Source organism: Amblyomma americanum, chromosome 5 (genome assembly GCF_052857255.1).
Source record: "Amblyomma americanum isolate KBUSLIRL-KWMA chromosome 5, ASM5285725v1, whole genome shotgun sequence".
NCBI classification, from domain to species: Eukaryota; Metazoa; Arthropoda; class Arachnida; order Ixodida; family Ixodidae; genus Amblyomma; species Amblyomma americanum.
In genome coordinates, this window is record NC_135501.1 from 209,483,746 (window position 1) to 209,510,730 (window position 26,985).

The 26,985-nt window shown below is 46.9% G+C and overlaps 1 protein-coding gene across 1 annotated transcript; it reads right to left on the minus strand.

The window, feature by feature from the left end:
• Nucleotides 1-577: 577 nt before the first annotated feature.
• tex (THO complex 3 homolog tex) lies at nucleotides 578-26,977 on the minus strand. The gene is made up of 6 exons (XM_077666750.1): nucleotides 26,730-26,977; nucleotides 24,583-24,739; nucleotides 19,269-19,473; nucleotides 8,624-8,785; nucleotides 5,600-5,700; nucleotides 578-794 (listed from the first exon to the last, which is right to left on the minus strand). The coding sequence occupies exons 1-6, from the start codon at nucleotides 26,961-26,963 to the stop codon at nucleotides 640-642; spliced, it is 1,014 nt and encodes a 337-aa protein (XP_077522876.1). The 5' UTR covers nucleotides 26,964-26,977; the 3' UTR covers nucleotides 578-639.
• Nucleotides 26,978-26,985: the final 8 nt, after the last annotated feature.

Here is a 26,985-nt window from a genome sequence, read left to right on the forward strand (position 1 = left end):
TGCAGCACATTTCATTCGCTTTTGATACAATATATAGCCAATTTAAACAGCCAAATACATCACAATGACAAATATTCCTAACACAATTCCAGGTTTTCAGGCTGGCACTCAAGCTACATCTGAGGTGCCAGAATCAGAGTCCAAGTAAATAATACTCACTTTGCGAATCAAGTCACGCTCGCTGCTTCGTATCATTTCGAAGTTTAGGGCATTTGCAATCTGCATCCCCCACACTGCCAAAAAGCAGTGCATGAATTTCAGCACCCCTGAAACTTCAGTCTTCCTGCGACGCCATGGTCGTGTTCAGAAGAAGCAGTGGGAAAAGAATTCTTTTTCCTGCAATACATTTTCGAAACTAGTGAGCAACTGGTGTCATTTGGCATGAAAACTGCAATCTAAAAATTGGCAGCAAAGCATCTGGCACCATTTGTGGATGCATATTTAAAGTGAGGATGGCAAATCGCCATCTTTGGAAGCAAATAAACATTACATGGAACAGCAAAGATTTCACACTGCCTAGGCAGTAAAAGAAGCTTCATTCCCATTAATGAAACCTAATGAGAAAGCAAGCGTCAGCTGTTTTCTTCAAGGCATGACCACATTTATTTATGTACAAAGCAGGTACCCACTACCACCTGCTCACGACGAACTCGGCAGGCCGAAAAGCTTCACCGTTCCAGCGTCCTGGTCGCGCTCCCCTTTGTCATCACAGGCAAATGCCAGCAGGTGGCGCTTGGGATGCCAAGCTATCGTGAAGGTGGGCGATTCGCATGGAACCTCGAAAATTTTCTCCCCTGCAAACAAAGTAGCAGACTCAGCCATCATGTGCGGCAGCACAAAGACTTGAGGCCTATGCCTGTTGTCATGCTCAGTGTACAACGCCGCCAAAGCTGGCATGCTAATCCATGCGGGCTATGTCTTTGACCAAAAAGTGCTTCACCATCAGCGCTAACGAAGCTTAAAATCTAGCTGAATCAGAAGAGAAATAACTGAGCACCTCACTACACCTTGACAATGCAAGTCTCACTATGACAGTGTGCAAGATTTGTAATACCCACCATTTCATTCTGTTACTAACCAAGCTTGCGTCCTACCCTTCATTGCAGCCTCAAGAAGCAGGAGTGATACAAGGTACAGTCACATGCTTTAGCACTTGTGCTACTTATGGCAGCTTCTACAGCATTGCGCACTAAGTTATAAGACAAAATATGGGCAGATTCCCTTTTATATCAGTACGGATGAGACAGACTTGGAATGAAAAATGTTGTTATAATATGGCCACTTCTGATCCCAGTAACATCCGTTTGTTTCTCGCATCCCACCTTTGCTAGTAGCAGTCCAGCTCCGATATACCTAACCGGGATATTTTGAATTATTGCCTGCACCAAACACACAGATTATCTGCTCGAACATCCCGTCTAAAAGTATACGAAAGTCGCGCTGTATACTGAGCTGCGTGTTGCGCCCCTCCAAGTGGCACTTCTAAAGACGCTCTTGTATCACTTAACATGCGCGCAGAGGCTGGTGGACCTGCTGGCAGCGCATGCTGTGAAACTGCGTGACAAGGTGAACGTGGGGTGTGCTTCCATTGGAAGGCCTTCAGTTTCTTGTACTCATTTTCCACGCCACTTCGCTGCAGTGAAGCTAAACTACTAAGCCTAGCGGTACCTGGCTTGCTTTGGTGCAGACGATGTTGCGAAAACCTCAATTTTAATGACCAATTATTTTATTTATAGTGCACACGATTAGACATGTTATGACACGTATTAGCTAGCTCCAAAGCACCGTCCACAGCGGCTCTGATGCGAAGCAGGTTAAACCTAGCCGTGCATTGTGAGCAGTGCTTTGCCAGCGGACGGCACATCGTTGCAAGAAGCACTTCACTAGCGCGGTGCAATGCTTTCTTGCTGCTAGGTTACAGATAAGCTTGTCTATTGTCGTTTTTTGCATGCTGAATAATCGATCGTGCACACCACTTATAATGCATGTTGCAAGGGCTGCAAAAATCCACACTCTAAACTGCACCGCTCTATAACCAAAACATTTCCTTTTTCAGGTCAAAATACATGCCACATGGGTAGTTTCCTTTTCAAAAACTCTTTATATACCACTGAACAAAAAGCAACCCACTAAGTCCACTGCACTCTTAGATGAGTTTGAGAATACCGCACGTGGTGCAACTGCAGAGGTTACCACGACCGTCACTGCAGAAATGTTCTGCGAAGACAGTCACACTGCATGTGGTATCCTAAAACACTGTTTTTTGAGGCACATCACACACAGCCAGGAAAAAAAGTTGTAATTTTGACCTGCCACTGCTCGCAGCATTGCTGATTAGCTCGTTTTCTACCAAGCTGAGGCACTTCTATACCTCATCACTCAGGTCATTCCTCATGCAATAGGCTTTCACTTTTAGCTAAGGATTCTACTGCGCTCTTATACGAGACTTTTGGTGTATCGTCTTCATCATCGTCCGACTCATCTGCTACGCTTTCTGCAGCAGAAGGCACCGCGGCAACGATTGTCTCATTGGTGGTTGCCTCATCGAAGATGTCGGACAAGTTTTCATCTTCACCGACATAGCTTCTAAGCATGCTGGATGCATCCATGAAGTGGTTCTCCACTAGATAGGACCACACGTTTGCATCGACAGTGTCGCTCCGATCGGCGTCCAGAACTCCGACATCACGCACGAACGTGGCCTTCTCGAAGCACCTCACTTGTTGCGGCTTTCACTTGCCACCAAGATGCCACTATCACATCAATGGCAGTTCTTGCACAAACTCGCCAACTTTTAACAGCTTCCTGTAATTGCAGATTCAAAGCCACTTATTAACATGTGTGCTTCTTGCACAGCTTTTTCACCATAGCAATCGCGCCATGATCAAGAGACTGGCACCTTGCAGTGGTGTTTGCCGGCAGAAACTTCACACTCACTGCACTCAGCTTTGGTTGCACACCATAAGTGGAGCAGATGACAAGTATAAAGATGACTCGTCATTTTTACGCAACCGTGTCATCTTCTCTGGCCAGCTGCCAAACAACTTTGGGGTCATCCAGGCATTTGAATTCGCCTCGTAGGTCAGCGGACGCTTCTTGAAACGTCGGGGCCAATGACGAGCAAGCACCGCTTGTGAGATCCGTCTATGTAATTTTTTTTGTACGCTTGCTCTGCAGATTAAGCGGCAACAAGCCTCAGTGTTGCGCGGTCACCAAGCAATGGGACTTCAAAACCACACTATAACCGGTATTTCACTTGGTGTGACCGCATATCAAGCAGTATAACTTTACATTAAGTCCTATGGGAGGCAGACCAGTGGCCGGCAAAAACCACATTATATCCGGCCATGCTCTATAAGCAGTTATGTTATACCTCCATTGTATCAAGCTTCGAACTATTTCGCGATCTTCTCCGAGTTCAATATATCTGGGTTCGACTGTAGTTGCCCATTTAGTAAGCTACTACTCAGCACAAGACACCCAGCACACTTTCAGCCAACACCTGCAATACAAGCATGTCCCTGACCAAGCTGTGCACAGTGGATAGTTGTTGATTCGAACTGACGCCTTAGTCCTCCCAAAATCAAGTGGATTAAAACGCTTTCCTTTATTCCAATTCCTCATAATTCGAACAAATTTTCAGCCTCCTTTAAGTTCGAATTACCAGTTGTCAACTATAAAGCAAAACAAAACTGTGGCTCTAATGTATGTCATTGCTGCGGCAATGCGATTAGTTTCCAGCTGGAAGCATTGAGAAGATGGAGCTCATCAGTGTATTCCAAACATTCAAATGTAATGACACTGCAAAGGCATATTTTTGCAAATCAAGACTCCATAATCAATGCAGCATGCTAGGCGTGAGAAAAAAGAACACCTAACTCTCATTCTGCACCCATTCTGATGCATCCAAACTAGGGGTGTGCGAATATTCGAAATTTCGAATATGAATCGAATATGTTTGATATTCAATTCATATTCGTATTCGATAATTGATATTCGTGAATTTCCAAATATTCGAAAATTCCCGAATAATCGCCAGCGATCGTATACTGCGCTTACTTTCATAAATTTGACCGTGGCAAAACCACAATATCTGGGCAAATTAGCCGATAATCGAGTTAAAAATTCCAGGAAGACAGTACAGAGGTCCTATCCCCTTCCTCTTCCGCCGTTTATCACGCGGACCGACCGCATCCCGACGCCGCAAGGCTTCACATCGTGAGAATTTCCCCAAGTGGGCTTTCCCACATATCACCCGTGCTGCGAACAAGATGACCGACGACCCGTTTCGAGCAATCGCAACGCGAAATCGCGCTTTTTTTTTAATCCTTCGGTAATACATTACATATTTAATGCCCACATCCGAAGAATGCGTCCTGTCGGCTTCATAACTCTCCGAGCGTGACTTCCGCCATCCCGTTTTGCAAACTACGCTATGAGGGAAAGCCTACTTGCGGAATGCCGCGGGAGCCTCCTGAAGGAGCGCGTCAAGTAGTCGCAATGGGGCAAGCGATCCTGTTAAAATCTCGCCTATTGCATGGTGCATTGTAACGTGCACACCTCCTTAGCGGGCGTAATGGCAGGAGTGGCAAGAATCGGAAGGCCTCTGTCGCTAGGGCAAAAAAAAATAGCCTGGCTGCGTAGTTTCGGTTTCTGAGCTTCACCGCTGCCCCGCGGCAACTTCAAATGTCGGCCCGCGCATTCGCCGATAGTCCAATCCCAGCTCTGCGCGGCTTATTTCTTTTTCCTTTTTAGAAACCGCCTCGCTGCTCCGACGCCAGTGTGTGTTCCCCGGCCCCTTGCTTGCATTTGTGTTGTTCTTCCAGCACTCCAAAACGGGTGGCTCGTCATGGGCTTACAGGTGTTAGCGCGCTGGAGCCGCCTCATAAGTTCTTACTGCATCTTCAGCATTTTCAGCAGCGTTTCTTTTTCGGGGGGAGGGGGGGGGGGGGGGGGGGGGGTGCGCAGGCAATTTTATTAACTTTTATTATTTATTTTATTGTATTTCTGCCGTGTATGGGTTTTGTCGAATGTTTTGCGCACATCGTTCATCTGTATCACCATGCACCAACTAGGCCCAACAGAAGTGTTATTGAAGTATACATTTCTGTGCACATCATGTTTTTTATATGGTACTGAGGCAGTCTAGTTTTGTTTATTTTAGTTGCAAAGACCATATACTATTTTGAAAAAAAAATAAGGCAAACAACGTTTGCTTGCTCATCGTTTTCTGAAATTTTTTTTGTACTGAACAGATATTCGATATTCAAAGCCATTTTTTTCTTCATATTCGTATTCGATTCGTATTAGAAAATTTCAATATTTGCACACCCCTAATCCAAACCAATGTTCTATGTTCCTCAATAATAATTAACAAGCTGAAGAAATTGCATCAATCTGTGCTGTCTCTTTACTCATTACGTGCCGTCGTTGCACAGGAAAGCTCTTGGCTTGAGCTAGCTTGCTGCATACACATACATAAGGATTTTAGATGCCTCAGAGCATTAAACCTCTTGGGCGTTAAAACGCCAGAACGTTAGGATGCCACAGCGTTAGGAACATTCAAACATCAGGTTAGACAGCAAGCAACATAGCTAACCTGTTTCCACATCTGCAATGTCGATGAGCAAGTCCTCTGATGCCGATGCCAGCATTTTCCCGTCATGGCTGAAGCTGATTGTTCGCACTGGCCACTCCAGCCTGGCACAGGGCAAAGGATATAGGGAACAATCAGAAACTATCAGATAACAGAGAACAGAATCTTAAAAGGTCCACGCTGCAGCAGAAATCAATAATTCATAAACAAACTACATATATTAGGAAAAAAAACACATCAGCCAACCAGCCCTGCATCAAAAGCAGCCAGCGATGCATTGCACTGACATTCAAACCACCCACTGTTCTTGTTCTTACATTTACTTTCTTTATCAACACAAGAGCACTAAAGGCTCATCGGAGAAAATACCCAACAGCGTATGTCTAACATTCGTTGGTTGGTCGATGGGATGTGTGACATCGTGAGACTCGATGTGGCAGAGTTGGCAGGTGCACTGGAAAAACACAGTGCAGCTAGTCATAAAATTCTCTCATTGGATGAGACAGTGATGACATCATAGGGTCATGTGGCACGGCTGAGCACTGATTGGTCAACGGGGTGTGCAATGCCATGAGACCATGTGACATGGCTAAGTTGGCAGGCGACATGGCCAAGCGCTGATCGGTCACAGGAGTGAGCTGCGTCATGAGACCACATGTCAAAGCAGAGTTTGCAGGTGCACTGATCATGTGACATGACCGGGCACAGTGGCAATCTCGGCAGCTGCATGCGGTCATGTGCACACGTGTCTAGACAGCTCCACGTATCAGGTTGGAATGATCAACACCACCTGTGTCTACCGTAGAGGAAAATCCCCACAAGCAGAGAGGGCGTCCACGGAAATATGTCGTTGAAGATGGAGTATCAGCAGTTGTGCAAGCTCGGCATATGCAACAAGGTGCAATGATGGAGGAGGAGAAGCAGGCTGAGTGGACTTCACAGTTTAATGCTATCACATTCTCAACCTATAATTAATCACCATATTTGCTCATGTAATTTGCACCCGCACATAATTTGCGAATTTGCGCACCCCCAACTTCTTACCCGGATTTCTGAAAAACAAAAACAAAAAACTTTTACTCACATATTTTGTGCACCATGCTGCGCAAGCACTTATATTTAGGGTCAACTTCTTCTTTACCCAGCACGGTGTGCAGGTTGCAGGGCTAACTTACACGTGGCAATATACTGTATACATTCCGCGTCATGACCTTTGTAAAGTTTCAGCCGCCACTGTGGCTCAGTGGTTATGGTGGTCGGCTGCTGATCCGAAAGACGCAGCTTCGATCCCAGCCATGGCAGTCGCATTTCTATGGAGGTGAAAAGCTAGAGGCCCATCTAATGTGCCACGTCAGAGCACGTAAAAGAGCCCCAGGTGGTTGAAATTTCTAGAGCCCGTGCCCCTCATAGCCAGAGTCACTTTGGGACGCTAAGCCCCTATAAACCTAAACCTTTGTAGAGTTTTTAGGACGTGCTTGCAAAATCTACGCGTAATTTGCACCGCACCCCATTTTTGAAGCCATAATTTTAGAAAAAAAGCACGCAAATTAGGCAAGTAAATATAGTAAGTGTCCCCTAGATTTTTTTTTCTCACAATATGGCACATATTAGTCGGCAGACCATATGGCACAAAGCTTCACTACATCACAGTTTAGGTGGTTATTATACAAGCATCGTTCTTGCATTAGCTTGTTTTCCTTTTCTCTAAACCAAAGAAACGCAACCATTGTTTTACAATGGGTTCTTATTAATTCAGAACTGCTCAATTCAAACAAACAATTTACTCCTGTCAGCATCAAGTGGATAAAAAAGCTCCTGTACATGATTCAAACATGACTCTACATGATTCAAAAACGTCCCTCAAGGGTTGAAATTATCAATAGTAACCTGTACTCATTCTCTATGACTCGCCAAACATAGGTGTCAGGGCTCGCTTAGACTTTTAAGGGCATTGGTGCAGCACGCGTGCGAGGTGGCCAGGACCAGTGGAGCCCTGGAATGAGGGACCACCCTTGCTAAGGAGCCCCCGACGGCGGCGGTGGCTGCGGCAAGCGCCAAGACGCAGCTGCAAGGAGACTCTCCGGAACTGACCAAAAGAATTCAATAAAGTTTTTCATTCATTCATTCTGTGGCTCTAGTGCTGAGGACACTTAAATCATCGCAGTGAGTAGAATGGCTATGCTACTCTGAAGCATATATAATGCAGGCAAAATTATAAATCTTTCTTGCAGTAAACATCATTTCTTCTGTCTATGAGGCTCTCAATTTGAGCTTTGTCTGGTTGTTCACCGCAATTACCTGATCAACACTGTTCCCACTTCGAGTTATTGATCAATTCACTCTCGCCCTACCATAAGCTTGCCGTCCCGGTTAGCTCAGTTGGTAGAACGGCTGCTCCGGTGAAGCGGTGGTCCCCGTTCGAACCCCGGACCAGGATGAATTTTTCTTTAACTGCGAAGTTTCTGAGGAAGCTGTTTAGCTTTCTTCTCTAGCTGTATGGCTGCACTTAAGTGGATGCCAATGAGTAATTACTCCCTTTGTTACTGAGCAAAAATGGCCATTGTAACAAAACCAAATAATAGTAACCACTGCCAAGTAGCTGTTCCTTAGCAGGAATGTGATGTTTGCTTATAAAGTTCGATTGGACAAAAGCAGCTGAACAGTTATTCACTTAATATCCGTTTTATTAATTATGAGCCATGCACCACATTCCGAGCTAAACAATGGGAAAAATGTTTTTTAATTTACTTCTAATGAAACACCTTCTTTGGCAACCATGAATACAAAAAAAAAAGAGATGCGGGGGATTACACGCAAACAAATGCTCCTATTACAAAAGAGAATGTAGGTGATGAAACATCCAGAAAGTTACACTTTCATTTGGCTTTTCAAAAAAAGAAATGAACATCTTCAGCTTCGGTGCAAGTAACTTTCCGTTCCAGCAAGGCCACTACAACAATTGCAGTTGTTTCTACACATAACAGCGGCGCTGCTCAACTGTGCGTGAACGCCGTCCAAACCACTCACCGCGAGAAGGTTCTGAGGCAGGCCAGCTCCTCAACATCCCAGAGGCTGACCAGGGCATCCACGCTGCCGGTGGCAAAGTACTTGCCCGTCGGATCAAACTCGATGCAGATGCAGTTAGCCGGGTGAGCATTGAGCACGGTCTGCAGCTGCAGGTCTGGGTAGCTGCATGGGAGGAACAGGAACACAGCTGTTCAGCAAGTAAGTTTTCTGAACAGAACATATGCTAAGAACTGCACGATTTGTACAAGGTGACATCGACGGTGAACAGGAGAAGAAGGAAGAAGAGAGAAGCACTGCTTGTCATTGTGCTGTTGTCTTGCACTTGCTATCCTATTCCAAGGAAAGAACCAGCAACATGTCACATGAAGGCAGCACTAAGTAAACATGACAGCTATACAAGCAGCTAGAAGGTCGTAAGTGGTAACAAAAGTCGCACAAAGCAAACGCAGAAAAACTGTCAACCTTCAGATTGGCGAATGTAAGCGCAAGCATGAAATGCTTAGGATCAAATGAGAGAGATGACAGAGGCTTCCGCTTTGCAGAGAGAAAATGGCAAGCGCCCTCTTGCTGGTGATAGCCATGGCAATATGGCCGTACACTTTGCAATGGGCAATATGTTCAACTGGATCTCTCAAAAAAGAAACCAATAAAGAAAGATAAAACGGCTCGTCAAAGTTCCCACTGTTTTCCACCTATTAGACAATTCAGAAGAGAGCCCGGGTAGACAAACATCGCGAATTCTTGAAAGCTTTAGTCTTGATTTCAGGCTAACCCACTATATTCTGAACAAAGTTGTATCCTCGGTTATCCTGACTGTCTCGTGGGTTATTTTCCACCGACCACTCCAAATTTCTTTTCCCAATCTCAAATGCTTCCAAATGAATTTTTCAGTTTATTCTAAATCCTGACCATAAAATTGAACCCTCCCGTCGACAAGGATCAGTCAGACATTTTCAGCAGATACACACAGACGTCTGGAAAGATCTCCTGTTAGACCGACTGTTACTTTAAAAAGTAGTTGGATACATTAATACATTTGGCAATGAGTAAAGTTGAGATAGGCAGCTGGCAATATTCAAGGAAACTTAGTTGCTTGACATTACATCCAACTTAATTACTACACTCCTATTAAAGCCAGAACAGCTGTGTTCTATGACACAACCTTGTAACACAGCTTTGACGGAAGTCTTTCTTTCTTTGAATTCCTGTAAAATTTGCTCTGGATTTCTTAACCATCTATCAAAACCAGCAAGCGGTCATCTACAAACATTTCATGCTCCATGAAAATCATGGGAAAAGGCAACAAAAATACAACTGACAAGCAGAACGTTTACTTCTAACTTAGCGGTGAGTGAACATTCGAAACTTCGAATATGAATGAAATATGTCTGTTATTCGGTTAATATTTGATTCAAGAAATTCATATTCCAAAATTTCCGAATATTCACCAGCAAACAAATACTGTGTTAACTTTCATATATAGTACAACCGTGGCAGGACTGCACCATCTGGGCAAATTATCCCAAATTCAAGTTTAAAGGAACACCGAGGACAAACAGACGCATCGACCTCATTCTGATCACACACTCACCAAAAACAAAGCTCTCGTATGATGGAAGACAAAATGCAGGTGTTGCCATCACCGGCCACTTTCGCAAGCAGAATGCCCGAATCAAAATCAAGGATCACAGAGGCAACGCTGTGCTGCCATTCACTACTAGACGGTGGAAACTTGTCCTTTCTGGTGAGGATGTCACCAAGATTGTGTTGTCTGGTGAAAACATTTTCAAATTCAATTTTCTCAGCCATAAATGCATGCTTTGCTACCGGACAAACATCAACGTAGCCACAAAGAGCCACAAAAAAAAAAATTGTGGAAGGTGTGGAACAGAACAGTACAAATGTGTCCTCTCAACTTACTTCTCCGCCAGTAATCGCAGCGGTCCATCACATTCAGATGCTGTTAGGATTGGAATTCGCGCGAAATTCCCCAAGTGTGCTTTCCCACATGTCATAGGTGATGCGAACAAGATGGGCGACCACCAGCTTCCAGCAATCACAACACAAAACACGCATTTTTTTTTTGTTTGACCTCATAATTTGTCAAATACTTGATGTCCTTGGCACTCATCCTGTTGTCTTCACAACTCTTCTAGCATGACTCCTGCCATTTCCTATCAGCCAACTATGATATGCGGAAAAGCTCACTTGTGGGATTTCAAATGGGGCTCCCAGAGGGAGACAGAGTCAAAGTGTCACCTATAGGGTAAGCGATCATGTAAAAATCCCACCCACTGCATGCTGCATTGTAACCCATGCATCTCTGGGAGGCGTGATGCCAATAGTGAGGAACCTGTCGGTAGATTCAGCAAATAGCCTGGCCACATGGCTTCCGATTTTTGAGCTTAGCCATCAGCCCTCATCGTTGCCTATCGGTTGCACGTTTGGCAGCCATCCGAACCCAGCTACATGCCAGCTTTAGACACAGACTGCAAAGTCGGGGGTCATTTCATTTTCTTTACAAAAACAGTCTCGGCGCTCCAACGTAAATGTGTTTCCCTCGTTTACATCCACGCTGTCCTTCCATCTTGCTGAAAATGCCAGCTCATCACAAGCTTTTCGCTGTCTGTGCGATGAAGCCTCCCCACAAGTCTACGGTGCATTTTCACAATGGGGGGGTTATGACTAGACCTTCAGATAATTAGGGTATTTCTTCAAGACCCCAAAAGCCCAGATTAATGAGGTTTTTGCAATCTGTCATGTTATTTTTAATTGAAAAGCATTTCTTGTCTCATGAGTCGTGTGTACAGGGCCTGTCGGCAGAGCATGTCATCAGCGCGTGTCCGCACTAAAACTGCCATCAATTACAGGGGTAATTAGTAAAATATATGATTTGTAAGGCTAAAGAAGAAGATGCGTCGGATGATTTGAAAAGACGAAGACGAGGTGACAGTGTTCTCGAGAGTTTTTGCCAGCGCTACGCTTGTGTGTCTTTTGCCGATCTGATCCCAGACTGCTGCCGTTGCCGTTCCCGTCGCCCCAGTACCTCGTAACAAACCCCCCGTTACATTTGGTGGAGGAGCCGGGTAAAAACATCGGCCCTGGAGCTCCGTAGTCGTGCTCTCCCGGCGCGCACGATGCCTGAGGACGTCCAACACCAGGCCGTACAAGTGGGCCAGGCTGTCATCTGTGCCGGCTCTCTTCGTCAACGGGACCCGACCATTTTCAGCGGGACTGACGAGAACGATGTGGAAGATTGGCTCACATCGTACGAGCGGGTGAGCGTATACAACAAATGGGACGATGTGACGAAGCTAAACAACGTCATCTTTTATCTCGCCGGTGTGGCTAACCTCTGGTATCGCAACCATGAGGCAGATATTCAAACCTGGTCCATTTTTAAGACTAAATTTGCAGACGTATTTGGTCGACCGGCTGTCAGGCAACTCCGAGCCGAACAGCGATTGCGTGAACGATCTCAGCAGGCTAGTGAAAGCTTCACTAGCTACATTGAAGATGTCGTCAACTTGTGCAAGCGGGTCAACGCTCGTATGTCGGAAGCCGACAAGATCCAACACATCTTGAAAGGCATCGATGACGACGCTTTTCAGATGCTTCTAGCGCGCGACTTGCGTACCGTTGCTGAAGTCGTCACGCTGTGTCAAAGCTTTGAGCAGTTGCGCAAGCAGCGGATTCTGACACGCCAGCGGCCACAGCAGGTTGAGTCGCTCGCTGGGCTCACGCCTGCTCCTGACCCCTCGCTGCTACAGCAGATTAAAGACTTCGTGCGGGAAGAAGTGGCACGTCAACTTTCCTTTCTGCCGAGCGCTCACGACCGACCATCATATCTGACTCCAGCGCTCCGACATACAATTCAAGAGCAAGTTGCTGAGGCTCTTCCACCGGCTCATCCGTCACCACCTGTCACGGTTCCGCTGACATACGCTGACGTTGTCGCCAGACCACAACCTGTGGCGGCTCCGCTCACATATGCCGAACCCGTCGCGAGACCGCCTCCTGTCGCGGCTCCAGTGACATATGCCGATGTCGTAGCAAGACCGCAGCCGCCAATCTATAGTGCGCCTCCGGCGCATTTGCGAGGGCCAGTGGCTTACCGACGAACTACTCCAAGGGTCAGCGATTCCTGGCGCACAACGGACAATCGGCCGATTTGCTTCTTTTGTGGTCTCCCAGGTCATGTAGCTCGGCATTGCCGCCGTCGTCTCCCAGACGCGGAAATTCCTCCCCAAGCTCCTGGGTACTGGCCCCCACCGAGTCAGTACTCTGTACCAGCTGCGCCGCCGCAAAGTCGTACTTCCTCGCCGGACCATTCTACCCTCTCCAGCCGCCGGCCCTCTTCTCCACGACGCCGGTCTATTTCGCCTATGCGACGTCGCCCCACCGCTAACCAGGAGGAAAACTAGGCGCCGCAGTTCCTGAGGCGAGAACTGCGTCCACAACGAACTTCGAAAGGCCTCATCCGTCAGCCGCTAACCTCACTGAAATTTCCGTCGACGGCGTTTCTGTCATGGCGCTTGTCGACACTGGTGCTGCCGTTTCCGTCATGGACGCAAAGCTGTGTAGTTCTTTAAGAAAAGTAAGGACGCCAATTGCTGGACTCTCACTGCGCACCGCCAGCGCTCAGAACATCCAGCCGTCAGCAGCGTGTACCGCTCGCGTTGTAATCCAGGGGACCATTTATGCCGTCGAATTCGTCGTACTGCCCTGCTGTTCTCATGCTGTTATCCTGGGCTGGGATTTCCTATCGCGCCATGCTGCTATCATCGATTGTGCTCGAGCTGAAGTCGAGTTCTCTCACCTGCCCGAAGCTGTCTTGGACACTGCCCCTCCTGGTGCCTGTGTTAAGGCCCTAGTTGCCGAAGACATTGACCTGCCTCCCTGCTCTTCAGTCCTCGTACCCCTCTCTTGCGGCCCTCTTCGCGACGACACTGTCCTCTTCACTCCGTCCCCTATCTTTCTGCACCGCAAGTGTCTGCCTCTGCCATACGCTGTACTGACTATATCCGCTGGCCTCTCCGTACTGTTCGTGTCTAACCCATTCTCGTTCCCCAACGCCTTGCGCCTAGGTGAATGTCTCGGCACGGTACAACCATTCGCGTCTCTGCTCATCCGCGAAGAGACGGACGACGCGCCGCACCTCTCCATAGCCGCACTCAGCCCACCTACTGCTGCGCCCGATCCCTCCTCAACCGAAGCATTCCTTCGCTCCATCGACGACAACCTTCCAGCGCCGCAAAGGGCACAGCTTCTCACTTTACTTAATCAGTTTCGCTCATCATTTGACTCACATCAAAGTTCCTTGGGCCAAACTTCCACTGTCACCCATGCCATCGACACAGGTGACCACGCACCGCTGCGACAACGTCCCTATCGTGTGTCTGTCGCCGAGCGCCAAGTTATTGAAGACCAAGTCGACAAGATGCTCCAGAGCGGCGTCATTCAGCCCTCAAGCAGCCCATGGGCGTCGCCTGTGGTGCTCGTCAAAAAGAAGGATGGCTCCATACGCTTCTGTGTAGATTACCGCCGCCTTAATAAGATTACGCGCAAAGATGTCTATCCCCTCCCGCGCATAGACGACGCTCTGGACTCTTTGCAAGGGGCCGAACTCTTTTCATCTCTTGATTTGCGTTCCGGGTACTGGCAAGTTCCTATGAAAGTAGCCGATCGCCCCAAAACCGCCTTTGTGACACCGGATGGCTTGTATGAATTTACGGTGATGCCCTTCGGGCTTTGTAACGCCCCCGCGACTTTTGAGAGGATGATGGACACCATTTTGCGCGGATTTAAGTGGAAGACATGCCTTTGCTACCTCGACGACATTGTGGTCTTTTCAAAACCCCGGACTTTGACACCCACCTCTCCCGTTTGAAGCACGTCTTGACCTGCCTCTCTGACGCCGGCCTGCAGCTGAACTTAAAAAAATGCCGTTTTGCCGCTCGTCAATTAACCATCTTAGGTCATGTTGTCTCTAAGCAGGGCGTCAGTCCCGACCCAGCGAAACTTCGTGCTGTGGTTGACTTTCCCAAACCTACCTCCATCAAAGACCTGTGCAGCTTCCTGGGTTTGTGCTCATATTTCCGCCGGTTTATTCGCAACTTTGCGTCCATTGCTGCGCCTTTGACTCAACTGCTGTCTGGAAGTGCGGATTTATCACTGTGGTCTCCAGCGTGCGACGACGCATACACCACCTTGCGCCGTCTCCTCACGGCGCCGCCCATTCTGCGCCATTTCGACTCGGCCGCTCCTACCAAAGTGCACACGGACGCCAGCGGTGTTGGCCTCGGCGCTGTCCTCGCCCAACGAAAACCTGGCTTTGACGAATACGTCGTTGCTTATGCTAGCCGCACACTCACACCAGCAGAACGCAACTACTCCGTAACTGAAAAAGAGTGTTTGGCGATTGTATGGGCCCTCGCGAAGTTTCGACCGTACATTTATGGGCGCCCTTTTGACGTTGTGACCGACCACCATGCGCTCTGTTGGCTTTGCAACCTGAAAGACCCCTCCGGCCGCCTCGCTAGGTGGGCCCTTCGCTTGCAAGAATATGATATCCGCGTCGTGTATCGCACCGGCCGCAAGCATCAAGACGCCGATGCACTGTCACGCTGCCCCCTTCCAGCCGAGATCGCCAGCCTTTCCACCTCCGACGCTTCTCTGCCCTTGCTTCGCCTCAGCGACATGCCTTCAGCGCAACGCATGGATCCCTGGATCGCTTCCCTTCTCGACTTTCTCGCCAACCCGACGGCTGCTTCACCGTCACGTGCGCTCCGCCGCCAAGCTGCCCATTTTGCGATCCGTGACACCCTACTTTATCGCCGTAACTACAACTCCGAAGGTCGCAAGTGGCTGCTCGTTATTCCACGTCACTTACGCTCGGAGATATGCGCATACTTCTATGCTGCCCCCCACAGCGGTCACGCGGGCGTTTTCAAGACCTACACCCGCATACGGCTGCGCTACTACTGGCACGGAATGTACACCTTTATCATGAAGTACGTGCGCGCATGCATTCCCTGCCAACGTCGCACGACACCTCCCCATCGTTCTGCTGCTGAGCTGCAGCCGTTACCATGCCCTCCACGCCCGTTCGACCGCGTTGGCATTGATTTATACGGTCCGCTTCCATACACTGCAGACGGCAACCGTTGGGCTATAGTAGCGGTGGATCACCTTACACGATATGCCGAAACTGCTGCCCTTCCGGCTGCCACAGCGACGGACGTCGCCTCCTTCATTTTGCACCGATTCATCCTTCGCCACGGTGCACCTCGTGAACTGCTCAGTGACCGAGGCCGCGTGTTCTTATCTGAGGTGGTGAAGGCGCTTCTCAAAGAGTGCAACACGATTCACCGAACTACCACCGCCTATCATCCGCAGACCAATGGCCTCACTGAGCGATTTAACCGCACACTCGGAGACATGCTCTCCAAGCACGTCGCTTCTGACCACACGAATTGGGATCTCGTCCTTCCGTACGTTACTTATGCGTACAATACCGCTACGCAGTCTACCACCGGATTCTCTCCTTTCTTCCTACTTTACGGCCGCCAACCCTCTGCTACTATCGACACTATCCTCCCTTACCGCCCTGATGAATCCGAATATCGGCCTGTTTCCGACGCCGCGCAACACGCCGAAGCCTGCCGCCAAATTGCCCGGTCACTCACCACTGACACCCAGCATCGCCAGCGCTCCCGCCTCGACCAAACCCCACCGAACTACACTTCTGGTGCACTTGTGTGGCTCTGGATCCCTTCAGGAACTCCCGGTCTCTCCTCAAAATTTCTTGCGAAGTACCATGGTCCCTACCGTGTGCTGTAGCGCACCTCTCCGGTTAATTATATCGTGGAACCCCTCACGCCGTCTCCTGATCTCCGCCGCCGAGGACGGGAGACCGTTCATGTCCAGCGCCTCAAGCCCTACTACGACCCCGCCGTCTTGCCATCATCCTAAGTCGCCAGGATGGCTCCTCTTGTCCCCGGGGTGATTGTAAGGCTAAAGAAGAAGATGCGTCGGATGATTTGAAAAGACGAAGACGAGGTGACAGTGTTCTCGAGAGTTTTTGCCAGCGCTACGCTTGTGTGTCTTTTGCCGATCTGATCCCAGACTGCTGCCGTTGCCGTTCCCGTCGCCCCAGTACCTCGTAACAAACCCCCCGTTACAGATTAAATAATTATGTAATTAGCATCAACAAATAAGCCAGCAAGTGCTTGATTAAATGGGCAATCATTCGCCGAATGTGGTAATTAATTAGTTAAACTAATCGTTTACATTACAAATTAATCAGTAATTTAGTCAAATCAGTGAATTATTTAATCATTAAATTAAATAAATAAAATACATTCAATTAAGACGTCATATGGTTAACTGAATGGGTAATTGACTGACCATAGTAATTAATTAGTTCAATTAGTGCATTGATTTATAATTGCATTGATGAATTAATTAATTAGTGCATTGGTGTGCTCACTAGACGCTATAGCACCTTTGGTCGTGGACAACCAACGTCTTTGGTTGTGGTAGAACCGAAGTTAGAGGGAAAATATGACTGAGAAACGGCAAAGGCATAAAGAAACGAACACGAAGCAACAAAATCTGCAGCAGTAACACTTTCACATTACTGCACCTAAGCCGACCTAAGTGCACCCCTGGAATTTTTTAATTGTCAGTAACAGATCTCATTTTGCTACTCATTCTGCACGACCACAGTACAGGTTGCATACTTTTAGGTTGTCTAATCATCATGCAGTATACATTCTGGTACCTGTTACTTTTTCATATATGTTGCCGAGTCGGACTAGTTGTGTTTATTTCGGTTGCAAAGACCATACATTATTTTGAAAAAGTAAGGACACTACTTGCCGCTTTATCTTTTTCTGAAATTCTTCTTTTCATACTGAACAGATATTCAATATTTCAATGCATTTTTTTTTTAATATTCACATTCAATTCATATCAAAAAATTTAAATATTCTCATTCCTCTACATCTAACAGAAAGCACATAATAGAGATAGCAAGGAACAAATAGCCAAACAGCGAAGAATACTAGACGCTCCGATTTTCTCACTACCCATAGCATACAATACAGAGTGCCTGAACTGTCATAGTATTCTTTGCTCACCATGCCATTCGTTCAACCAGACCAAGATAGCATCGAACAGTCTGCCCAAAGGTACGGCCATGTGCATATGCAACCTTTGTCCGTAAAGTTCAGAGACTGAGTCCATTAAAAAATATGCGTTTAACATTGAAATCATTTGTGTAGCACCCCTTCGAAATAGTTTCCCTTGCAGTCTATATACAGCTTCAAACACTTCTTGAGGTCTTGGAAACCGTTGGAAACCGCTTCTTTTGGCAGGGCTGTCAGCTCCTTTGTCATGGCGTCTAGAATGGCCTCCACGCTCCCCATCCAGCGACCTTTTAGGGCCCTCTTCACACGAGGAAACAGGAAAAAATCGCATGGGGAGAGGTCAGGCGAGTATGGCGGTGGGGAAGTACAGTAATGCTGTGCTTGGCGAGAAATTTTGTCACGCTGAGAGCAGTGTGCGGCCTTACGTTTTCGTGGAGAAGGCTCAATTGTCTAGATGCCCATAAGTCAGGGCGACGGCGTCGCAGTGCATCACGCATGTGTTGGAGCACGCGGACATAAAACTCCTGATTAACCGTCTGCCCTTGTGGGACGAACTCGTTGTGTACGACACCTCTGGCATCGAAAAAAACTATCAACATCGTTTTTGTTTTGGTCTTCTGTCGCCGCACCTTTCTAAACGGCGGAAAGCTTGTGGACCACCATCGGCGCCCTGCCTTTTTGCATGAGGATCGTAATGAAAACACTATGTTTAGTCTTCAGCAATGATGCTGTCGACGAATGCAGCATCCTTCTCTGCCCCAGAGAGCAAATCAGCGCTCACTGATGCCCGCGTGTCCTTCTGGTCCTGTGTGAGGGAGTGCGGCACAAGTCTGGCATTCACCTTTCGTTTCCCCAAGTTCTCACGCAAAATTTGGTGGCATGTCGTCTTACTAATGTCGAGAGCATCTGACAGCATGCGGACTGTAATGGTGCAGTCTTGCTGTACGATTTCCCTGATCCGAGCCACGTTGTTTTCCTTCCCTGAGGTTGAAGGGCGCCCCTGCCTTGCGTCGTCTTCCACCGACAATCTCCCCGAAACGAACCTCTTGTGCCACTCGAAAACTCGCCTCGCGATAATGTCTCGTTGCCGTAAGTGTCATGAAGGGGCTCATAAGTCTGTGTGGCTGTTTTGCCAAGCTTCACACAGAATTTTATGTTTACACGCTGTTCGAGGTGGACGTCCATCTCTCCACATCCACTCACAGTAGAATGTGCAGACGACTAGTGACAACGTATTTTTCTACATGTAGTGCCATCTAGCGGCAGCCACTGCAATTAACATAAATAGCTCAGGTTAGCCCGAAAAGATGGCGCTACACACACGCACCAACATTTGTTTTAGGAAATAATTGTTAGAGAAGAAAATAAATCAGTCTCGAAACTTTACGGACAAAGGTTGTATATTCACTGGCAGAATGAGTCCACACGTATTTTGCCCAAATCGATTACCACATTCTACCGTGTATAAATTCCAAACCTGCTTCAGTGCTCACCTAAGAATGTGGATGCAGCCCTGACCACTGGTGAGGAAGAAGTGTGTGTTGGTATTGTTCCAGGAGATCTCGTTCACTTCAAACTTGAACTGCTGGTCTGTGCGGACCTTGTGTGAACGAACGTCAATGAAGGACACCAGGTCTTCCTTGTTGCCCACTGCAATCGTCTGCCCATCAGGTGACCAGCAGATGTTAATGTTCTCGCCTGAAAAAATGTTGACAACCACTTGCAGAGCCTGGTTTCACAGACCTCAACCAGGCATCATAACCAGAAAGACAGTTCTGATCCTGATGCGAGAAAACGACAAGCAGACATCTGGCCATGGGTGCAACAATATGGCTTCTGAACAAAATACGGGACTGCCGACCAAAACATGAGAGCCACAGTAAATTCGAGTAATGACTCCCGTTGAACCAACAGCATACAGGCTCAAATCACATGACAGTCAATTATGCAATAGTCTATGGAATTGTACAAACCAAATAGCAACCATACGCTAAAAAATTTAAAGGAGTATAGACACCTTATTTTGGTGGCATGCTTTCTTCTCTACAATGATGCGGGATACACTACTATACATGAGCCATCGCAGTGGCTCAGTGGTTATGGCACTCGGCTGCTGACCCAAAAAACGCGGGTTCAATCCTGGCCATGGCGGCCGAATTTCAATGGACGCGAAATTCTAGAGGCCCGTGTACTGCGCGATGTCAGTGCACGTTAAAGAACCCCAGGTGGTTGAAATTTCCGAATCCTTTCACTAAGGCGTCCCTCATTGCCTGAGTCGCTTTGGGACGTTAAACCCCCATACACCCAACTACTACACATGAGTCACCATGTGTCATTCACCTATGACCGCTAAATAATTTATAATCGAATTTCTTCTGTCATGCTGTTTCGGTTTCGGTTTCAACAGTTGAACAATGGCTGTGACGTCAAAGAGTGCCTTTGTGTCACATGAGGCATCGAAAAACGTCCATGTAATAGCTGCTTCATCATTTTAATTTAATGCAGTGCTGAAAGCAGCCTTTCGCAAGAGCCGGAATGACAGCGAATGTGGAAGCAGCAATTATATTGCAGTTTTTTCATGTCTCACGTGACCTGTAAGCACACGTTGATGTCACAGTCCTCATTCAGCTGTTGAAAGTGAAAACGAAACAGCACAAGAAAGAAATGCAATTATAAATTATTTAGCAGTCACAGGAGAATACCGGGTGGTAATCCATGTATAATATTGCCTTACGCATCATTATAAACAACAAGACATGCACCCAAAAATTAGGTGTCTATACTCCTTTAATCATCTAAAAACATATACAGAACTCGCCAGTAGAATTAAAACAATGCGTGACAGTGCAAGATACCCCATGCTATGCTATTCATAGATTCTGTAAAAGCTTTTGATAAGGTACCTCAGCAATGATTGCTACTAAAACTTGCCGGTCTAAATTTGCACGCTAACATCCCAGAATGGATTAAAGAATGCCATACTAACCGCTCTCAGTTTATCTATGCTAATAACTATATCTCAAATAACATTCCTGTAACATCTCATGCCCCGCAGGGACCTGTACTCACCCCTCTCCTATTCCGAATATATATAAATGACCAGCCACAACATGTAGATTGTAGCATATGAATATTCGCTGTCGACCGTGTAATCTATCGCACTATTACTAATATTTCTGATCAAATTGTCCTACAAGTCGATCTCAACCAAGTGCAAGAATGGTGTGACCACCAGCTAATGATGCTGAATGCTAAAAAATGTAAACTCATCTCTTCTCGCCGCAGTAACCCCCCTTTTTTTTCCTCTGAAATTGTGAACTCTTCCATAACACATGTGCACACTTACAAGCATCTTTCTTGGAGTTACACAAGAGTAACGTCATCACATCTTACAACAGGTCTCTAGGATTCCTGAAATGCCACCTTCATTACGCACCTCAGCACGTAATACTTCAGACATAAGAAAAAACCCTTATTCAATCAAAACTTGAGTGTGCTGGTCCCACCTGGAGAGCGCCTAAAAAATATCTAACAAATGCACTCGAATCAACCCAAAGCCGTGCCGCCCGTTTCGTTCATCATGCACACTCACACTCCATCAGCAGTTCATCTTTGAATATTGCTGCGCCTGCACCATTAGCTGCTCGGCACGCAGCTCGTACGCCACGTTGTGAAGAGACTGACGTCCCGCTCCGGCCGCCTCTCTGTGCTGTTGCAGCTTCTCGGAGCTTCTCGGTGTTTGCGTTTCTCTGCTGTCTAGGTGCGAGTTACCAACACCAACTGCTATGTGACAATATAAATTCCAGACACGAAAGCCCCGAACTTCGTCTCCCCGTCGCCAGCCTTTGTTTCCTCCACAAGATTTTTCACAGCTCACTCAATCTGGCACTTTGCAGCGGGCATCACACACACATATCTCACTGCACTGCGCATCCATTTCAGATTACCCGGCCTCTTGCCTGCACTGCAACTTTTTCTCGATCAAATGTGGACTGGAATGCCCTTCCCCACCAAATCGCCACCATCACGTGCCCATCTGCATTTCTTAACACCGCCTCCAGTCATATCCAAAGGCAATGACCTATACTGCTTTTTTTCATCAAATATGTAGCCCAACCCTTTATCTGATGCCCCCTGAAGAAGGTCTTTAGGGAAAAAAAACCGAAGCTATACTAACCAAAATGAATTATCACCGGGCCATGGTACTGATATGCAAGATTAGAAAGAAGTCGCATCGGGCACAGAATTGCCTGCCCTTGCGTTCGACAGCGAAACTGCTGTGCAGCATAGCACAAACCATGCACAGTGCACATAAAAAGTTAGTTCCCACGGTCAGCACGTTACATGTACCAAATGTACACCTCCGATCGGAGTTCCCGGAGAGCAACACTAGCAAAGAAATTTTATTTTCCTGCATCTCAGACACATTGCCCGAGATCTAATGGTGCACCATGTCACAAGAATCCATCCGACATTGCTTGCACAGCTGGCAAAGGGTGCCGTGTTTTTTCACTCACTAATACTGTGCATCGTAAACTTTTGGCTGCAGGTGTGCGTGGTATTTACTCGCATAATTTGTGCCCATGTGCAATTTGTGCACCCCTAAGTTATTACATGGATTTATAAAATAATACTTCCCTCTCCCTGTAGCTCAAGCACACAAGCATGCACGCAGGTGTACGCAGGGCAACCTTGGGAAGATTGGCACTGCCATGTCGCCACATGCGGCTGGTGGAAGGTGTGAGTGGTGTCAAAAAAAGTCATCATTCGTTTGTAAATTGATTCAGGTAAAAAAAAGTCAACTGCGTGCTGTTTATCCGGCTCGCACACACCAGTGGTGCTTTTCCCATATGCATGGCTGCAAGAGTAAACTTTCAGCAACCTCCTGAGCACGCGTCGCACCAGAATCCGAAACTACCATACCACTGGCTGTTCTGTTAGCCGCTACTCATTTATTCAGTTGGGCCGCATGCAATGCCACCGTTTCTTGTATCTCCATTTGTCTCTGGCTGCAGACTTTGAGATTGTATCGTTGCGCGTTTATTGCTTAGAGCTGCACACGCGGGGAACTGCATAACAGGGTGTGAGGCAGGTGCGGTGAGGTGGTATGCATCGACTTACATATGGATTAAGTACTTTTTTGCCAGCGAGGGGAACGAGTTGTGGTGTCAACTCATGCACGGCTATACACCGTATACATTGCGCATTATGACCTTTGCAGTTTTTCAGGACGTTTCTGCGAAATCTCCACATAACTTGCGCACCCGCTCCCTCAAGCCTTAATTTTAGGGGAAAAAAAGGTGTGCAAGTTACGCGAGTAATTATGGCATTAGTCATCAGTCATTTTATGTCATTGCATGTCATGATATGGCCTGTACCATGCATTTTGAATTACACTGTAACAGTGCATGTAAATTCATGTGCATAAATATGTCAACTATCATTTTCAAAATTTCCAGACGTTGTACCTTCTGCAGTAATACACAAAAGATTCAGATGTGTACTGACTGCAATAAAACGTGTTTAAACATGCATGAGCAATAACTGTACTTGCTGTTGGCACTCAGTATGAGGCAAAGCCAGACAGTGTCAAAAACTTGTCCATGAACAACTTGCGACAGCCTCACGAAAAAAAAAATACAAATGGGAATAGGCACCCAACAATTAATACGCAAACCACAATTACTGATGGCGCAAAGGCAGCTTTGCCCAAAGAGTGCCATGGCACAAAGTATTTTTTATTATACGAGGTGAGGTCAAGGCCCCTTTTCCCACACATTTCGCCCCAGATAAGCAGAGCACCAGGCCAGGGAAAAGCTTGTACCCACTGTGTCACTGAGGACCAAACCCTCCCTTCCAGCACGTGGAGCAGGTGCTCAAACCACTGGAAAGAACTTTGGGTGCTATCATTTGGATTGGAGGAAATGAAAAGCACTCTTCCATCACTCACCAATCTATTCCAGCTAAATTCTATTCTGATTCTGAGTGCCCTGTCTTTCACTCCCCAATCTATTCCAATTCTGAATGTGCAACTGCACAAATTGTGTCACAATGATGGATCGTAGAGAGCACTCGTACTACTACACGTGAAGTGGTGCAGCGGCTAAGCAATGTGTCACTGAACCGGCACGTGGCTGTTTGAAACGCAGTCACCAATGGGGCTTGTGAGATCCAGGCTGCTCTTCCCGACTAAGGCTAGAAGGAATAGCTCCCACAAGCCTCACTTTTGCACAGATAGTCCTTCGGAAGACAGTCTGTATTTTGCAAGTAGGCCTGCTGTTGTCCGAGTCACTTTTTTCTCAGCCACTTTCATTTTTGCAGAGTCATTCTTCATCCCCCTAAACACCACCTGCCAAGAATGGCGGGCGGAGGCTTCACATTGACGCCAACACCGAGTTATCTCCTTTATGGCCCTCCTAATACTATTGCATTAGCAAAAAAAAAAAAAAAGACTATCTTTAAAGGTGCTCTGACCTGGTCTTTGCCTGGCCACACAAAGCTTCCTCATGTCACAGAGCCGCCGCGGTGGCTGAGTGGTTATGGCGTTTGGCTGCTGGCCCGAATGATGCGGGTTCGATCCCGGCTGCAACGGTCGAATTTAGGTGGAGGCGAAATTCTGGAGGCCCGTGTACTGTGCGATGTCAGTGCATGTTAAAGAACCCCAGGTGGTCGAAATTTCCGGAGACCTTCACTATGGCGTCTCTCATAGCCTGAGTCACTTTGGGACGTTAAACCCCCATCAACCAACCAACCACCATGTCAGTGAGTCGAGCTCTGTGGTACTAGTGGGGCCGAGAGGAAAGCTACCTTTGGTGCCCACAACAGTGATGGATTTCTGCATCCGTGCATCCCACAGCCGAACAGTCTTGTCCAAACTTGCCGTCGCCAACTGGTCTGGGTTTGAAGGGTGCCAACACAGCTGGTCAACACTGTCTCCATGGCCTTTGAAGACATGGTCTTTCGCCTGGTAGCGAACATGAGAAAAATTAAACAAACTGAACAGTGCACACAACACTTGAAACAGTACAAACAACAACAGCATAAGAAGGAGTAGAATATACAGGCTTCGAAATGCAGGGGCCAAGCACAACCTAATACAGTGGACCCTTGTTAATCCAAATGTGCTTGCTTCAACCTTATGGTTTATCCATGCTAATGCTCTGGTCCCACCACCATCAAAGTAACCCCACTATCAGTATTTCTGGCCCTCCCTCTGAGTCCAAATTATGGAGAGAAAACTGCACATGCATTCTCATTTCGAACATACAAATAATGGTGGACGGCAAATCACTTAAGCGCCAGAAAGAACCGCTCACATTTGTTCTTCGGCTGTTTTAGAGCACCTACAGTGAGCTGCCATTTGCATTCTTTCAAAACATGCAAAGTCCCAATCAAATGCCATTTGTCTAATCCAATTCCATACCCATACAAGCGAGCAAAGCACGCATAGCTTTCACTATCCGAAAACACTACTAAGAAATGCAATTTTTGAGAAAATTGTGACGGTATAGTTTAAGGTTTAAGAACTGTTGTCACAAAGAGCTGAATGTTATTGATGTATTTATTTGAGCATGTCTGAATGATGCTGTCTGGAATTTTGATTCCTGATATGTGCTACCATGCAATATGCCATTTATTTATTTATTTAATATACCCTCAGGGCCACTACGGCATTATAGAGGGGAGTGGTTGCAAAAAAAAAGTGAAATCAATTTAACAAACTGGAGTTAATGAAATAGACAAGGTACAAACATGACTCCTACATATACATTGTTAGCTAAGGCATTCAGGAGAAAAAAAGATAACACAATATAAAATTTATCCTAGTTATACAATGTTACCCAGAACGTTCTTGAATAATTGATGATCGGTGATGGTGGCCGTCGAAGAAGGAAGGTGATTCCACTCATTTGATGTGCGTGGAACGAATGACTGAAAAACAGTTTTTGATCTGCAGAAAGGGATGCCAACCTTATGAATGTGGTCTACTCTTGGTGGTCTACTGTGGTGGTGTGATAAGTTCGGTACGAAACTGCGGGTGATAGAATATTGTGAAAAAGGCACAGAAGAAAAATTTTGCGACGTGATGACAAGGATGATAAGTTAAGGCTAGATTTCATGGCACTGATACTTGCTGTTCTGGTATAGTTAGACAGAATCAAGCGAGTAGAATTATTTTGAACCATTTCCAATGCCTGTGTTAGGTTTGTTTGACCTGGATCCCAAATTGACGCGGCGTACTCGAGCTTGGGCCATATTAGAGTTTTGTAAAGGAGCAATTTTAAAGAGGAAGGTGCTTTGGAAAAGTTGCGTCGTAAGTATCCAAGCATTCGGTGAGCACTGGATGTTATATGCGCTATGTGAACGTTCCAAGTTAGATCAGAGGTGATCTGAAGGCCGAGATACTTGTAAGTAGTTACCATATCTAACGGTGCGTTAAGAGAATACACAGTAAGTTGGTTAGCATTTCTTGACACCCGCATAAATTTACACTTGTTAACATTCAATTCCATTAACCATAACTCACAGCATGCAGAAACAGCGTTAAGGACTGATCAGAGCCTGGTTATGTCGTCATCACAAGTTAATTCGGTGAAAATTACACAGTCGCCAGCAAATAAGTGAATGTGCGAGGAGACGCAGGAAGGTAAATCGTTAATGTAAATGAGAATAATCTCATGAACTTTTGTTTTCTGGCCTGGAGCCCCCTTCCACTTTATGCTCCCCTCTTCCCTTTATCTCTGACGTGAACAAACTTGAAACAAGAGCGCATTTTCGCTTCGACTTGCCCCGGCTTCACTTAGAAACAAGAACAGTCGCGCTCTAATATGTGCTGTCCTGTGCCTTCCGACATCTCGCAAGTACTTTGTGTTTGTCGCGCGACAGCAGCAACGTATGAATTCATACTCAAGATCCGCGCTCACGGTCAGACGGAGCCGGCGTTTGATACTTGCCATGCGATCCTTGTCCAGGACAAAGATGCTGACGGTCTTGTCGAAGCTTCCGCACGCAAGACGGCGGCCATCGCAGCTCCAGTTGACAGAGTGGACCTTGGACGAGTGCGCCTGGTAGTCTTTGACGCGGCTGTTGGCCTGGAAAAACGCGGCGAGCTCTTGCACATGCCGCGATTGCTGTTGATGCGCCCAGCTTCTATTCGGCGCCATGACGCTTTCAGCAGCTATCATCATCACTTCAGCCGTTTGATGGCTA

Coding starts and splice junctions, on each gene's coding strand:
- tex (XM_077666750.1), bottom strand. CDS start 26,963: ATGATGATAGCTGCTGAAAGCGTCATGGCGCCGAATAGAAGCTGGGCG. Junction 24,740..26,729: donor TCCTGGACAAGGATCGCATG/GCAAGTATCAAA, acceptor GTTCGCTACCAG/GCGAAAGACCATGTCTTCAA. Junction 19,474..24,582: donor CACTGTTGTGGGCACCAAAG/GTAGCTTTCCTC, acceptor ACATTTTTTCAG/GCGAGAACATTAACATCTGC.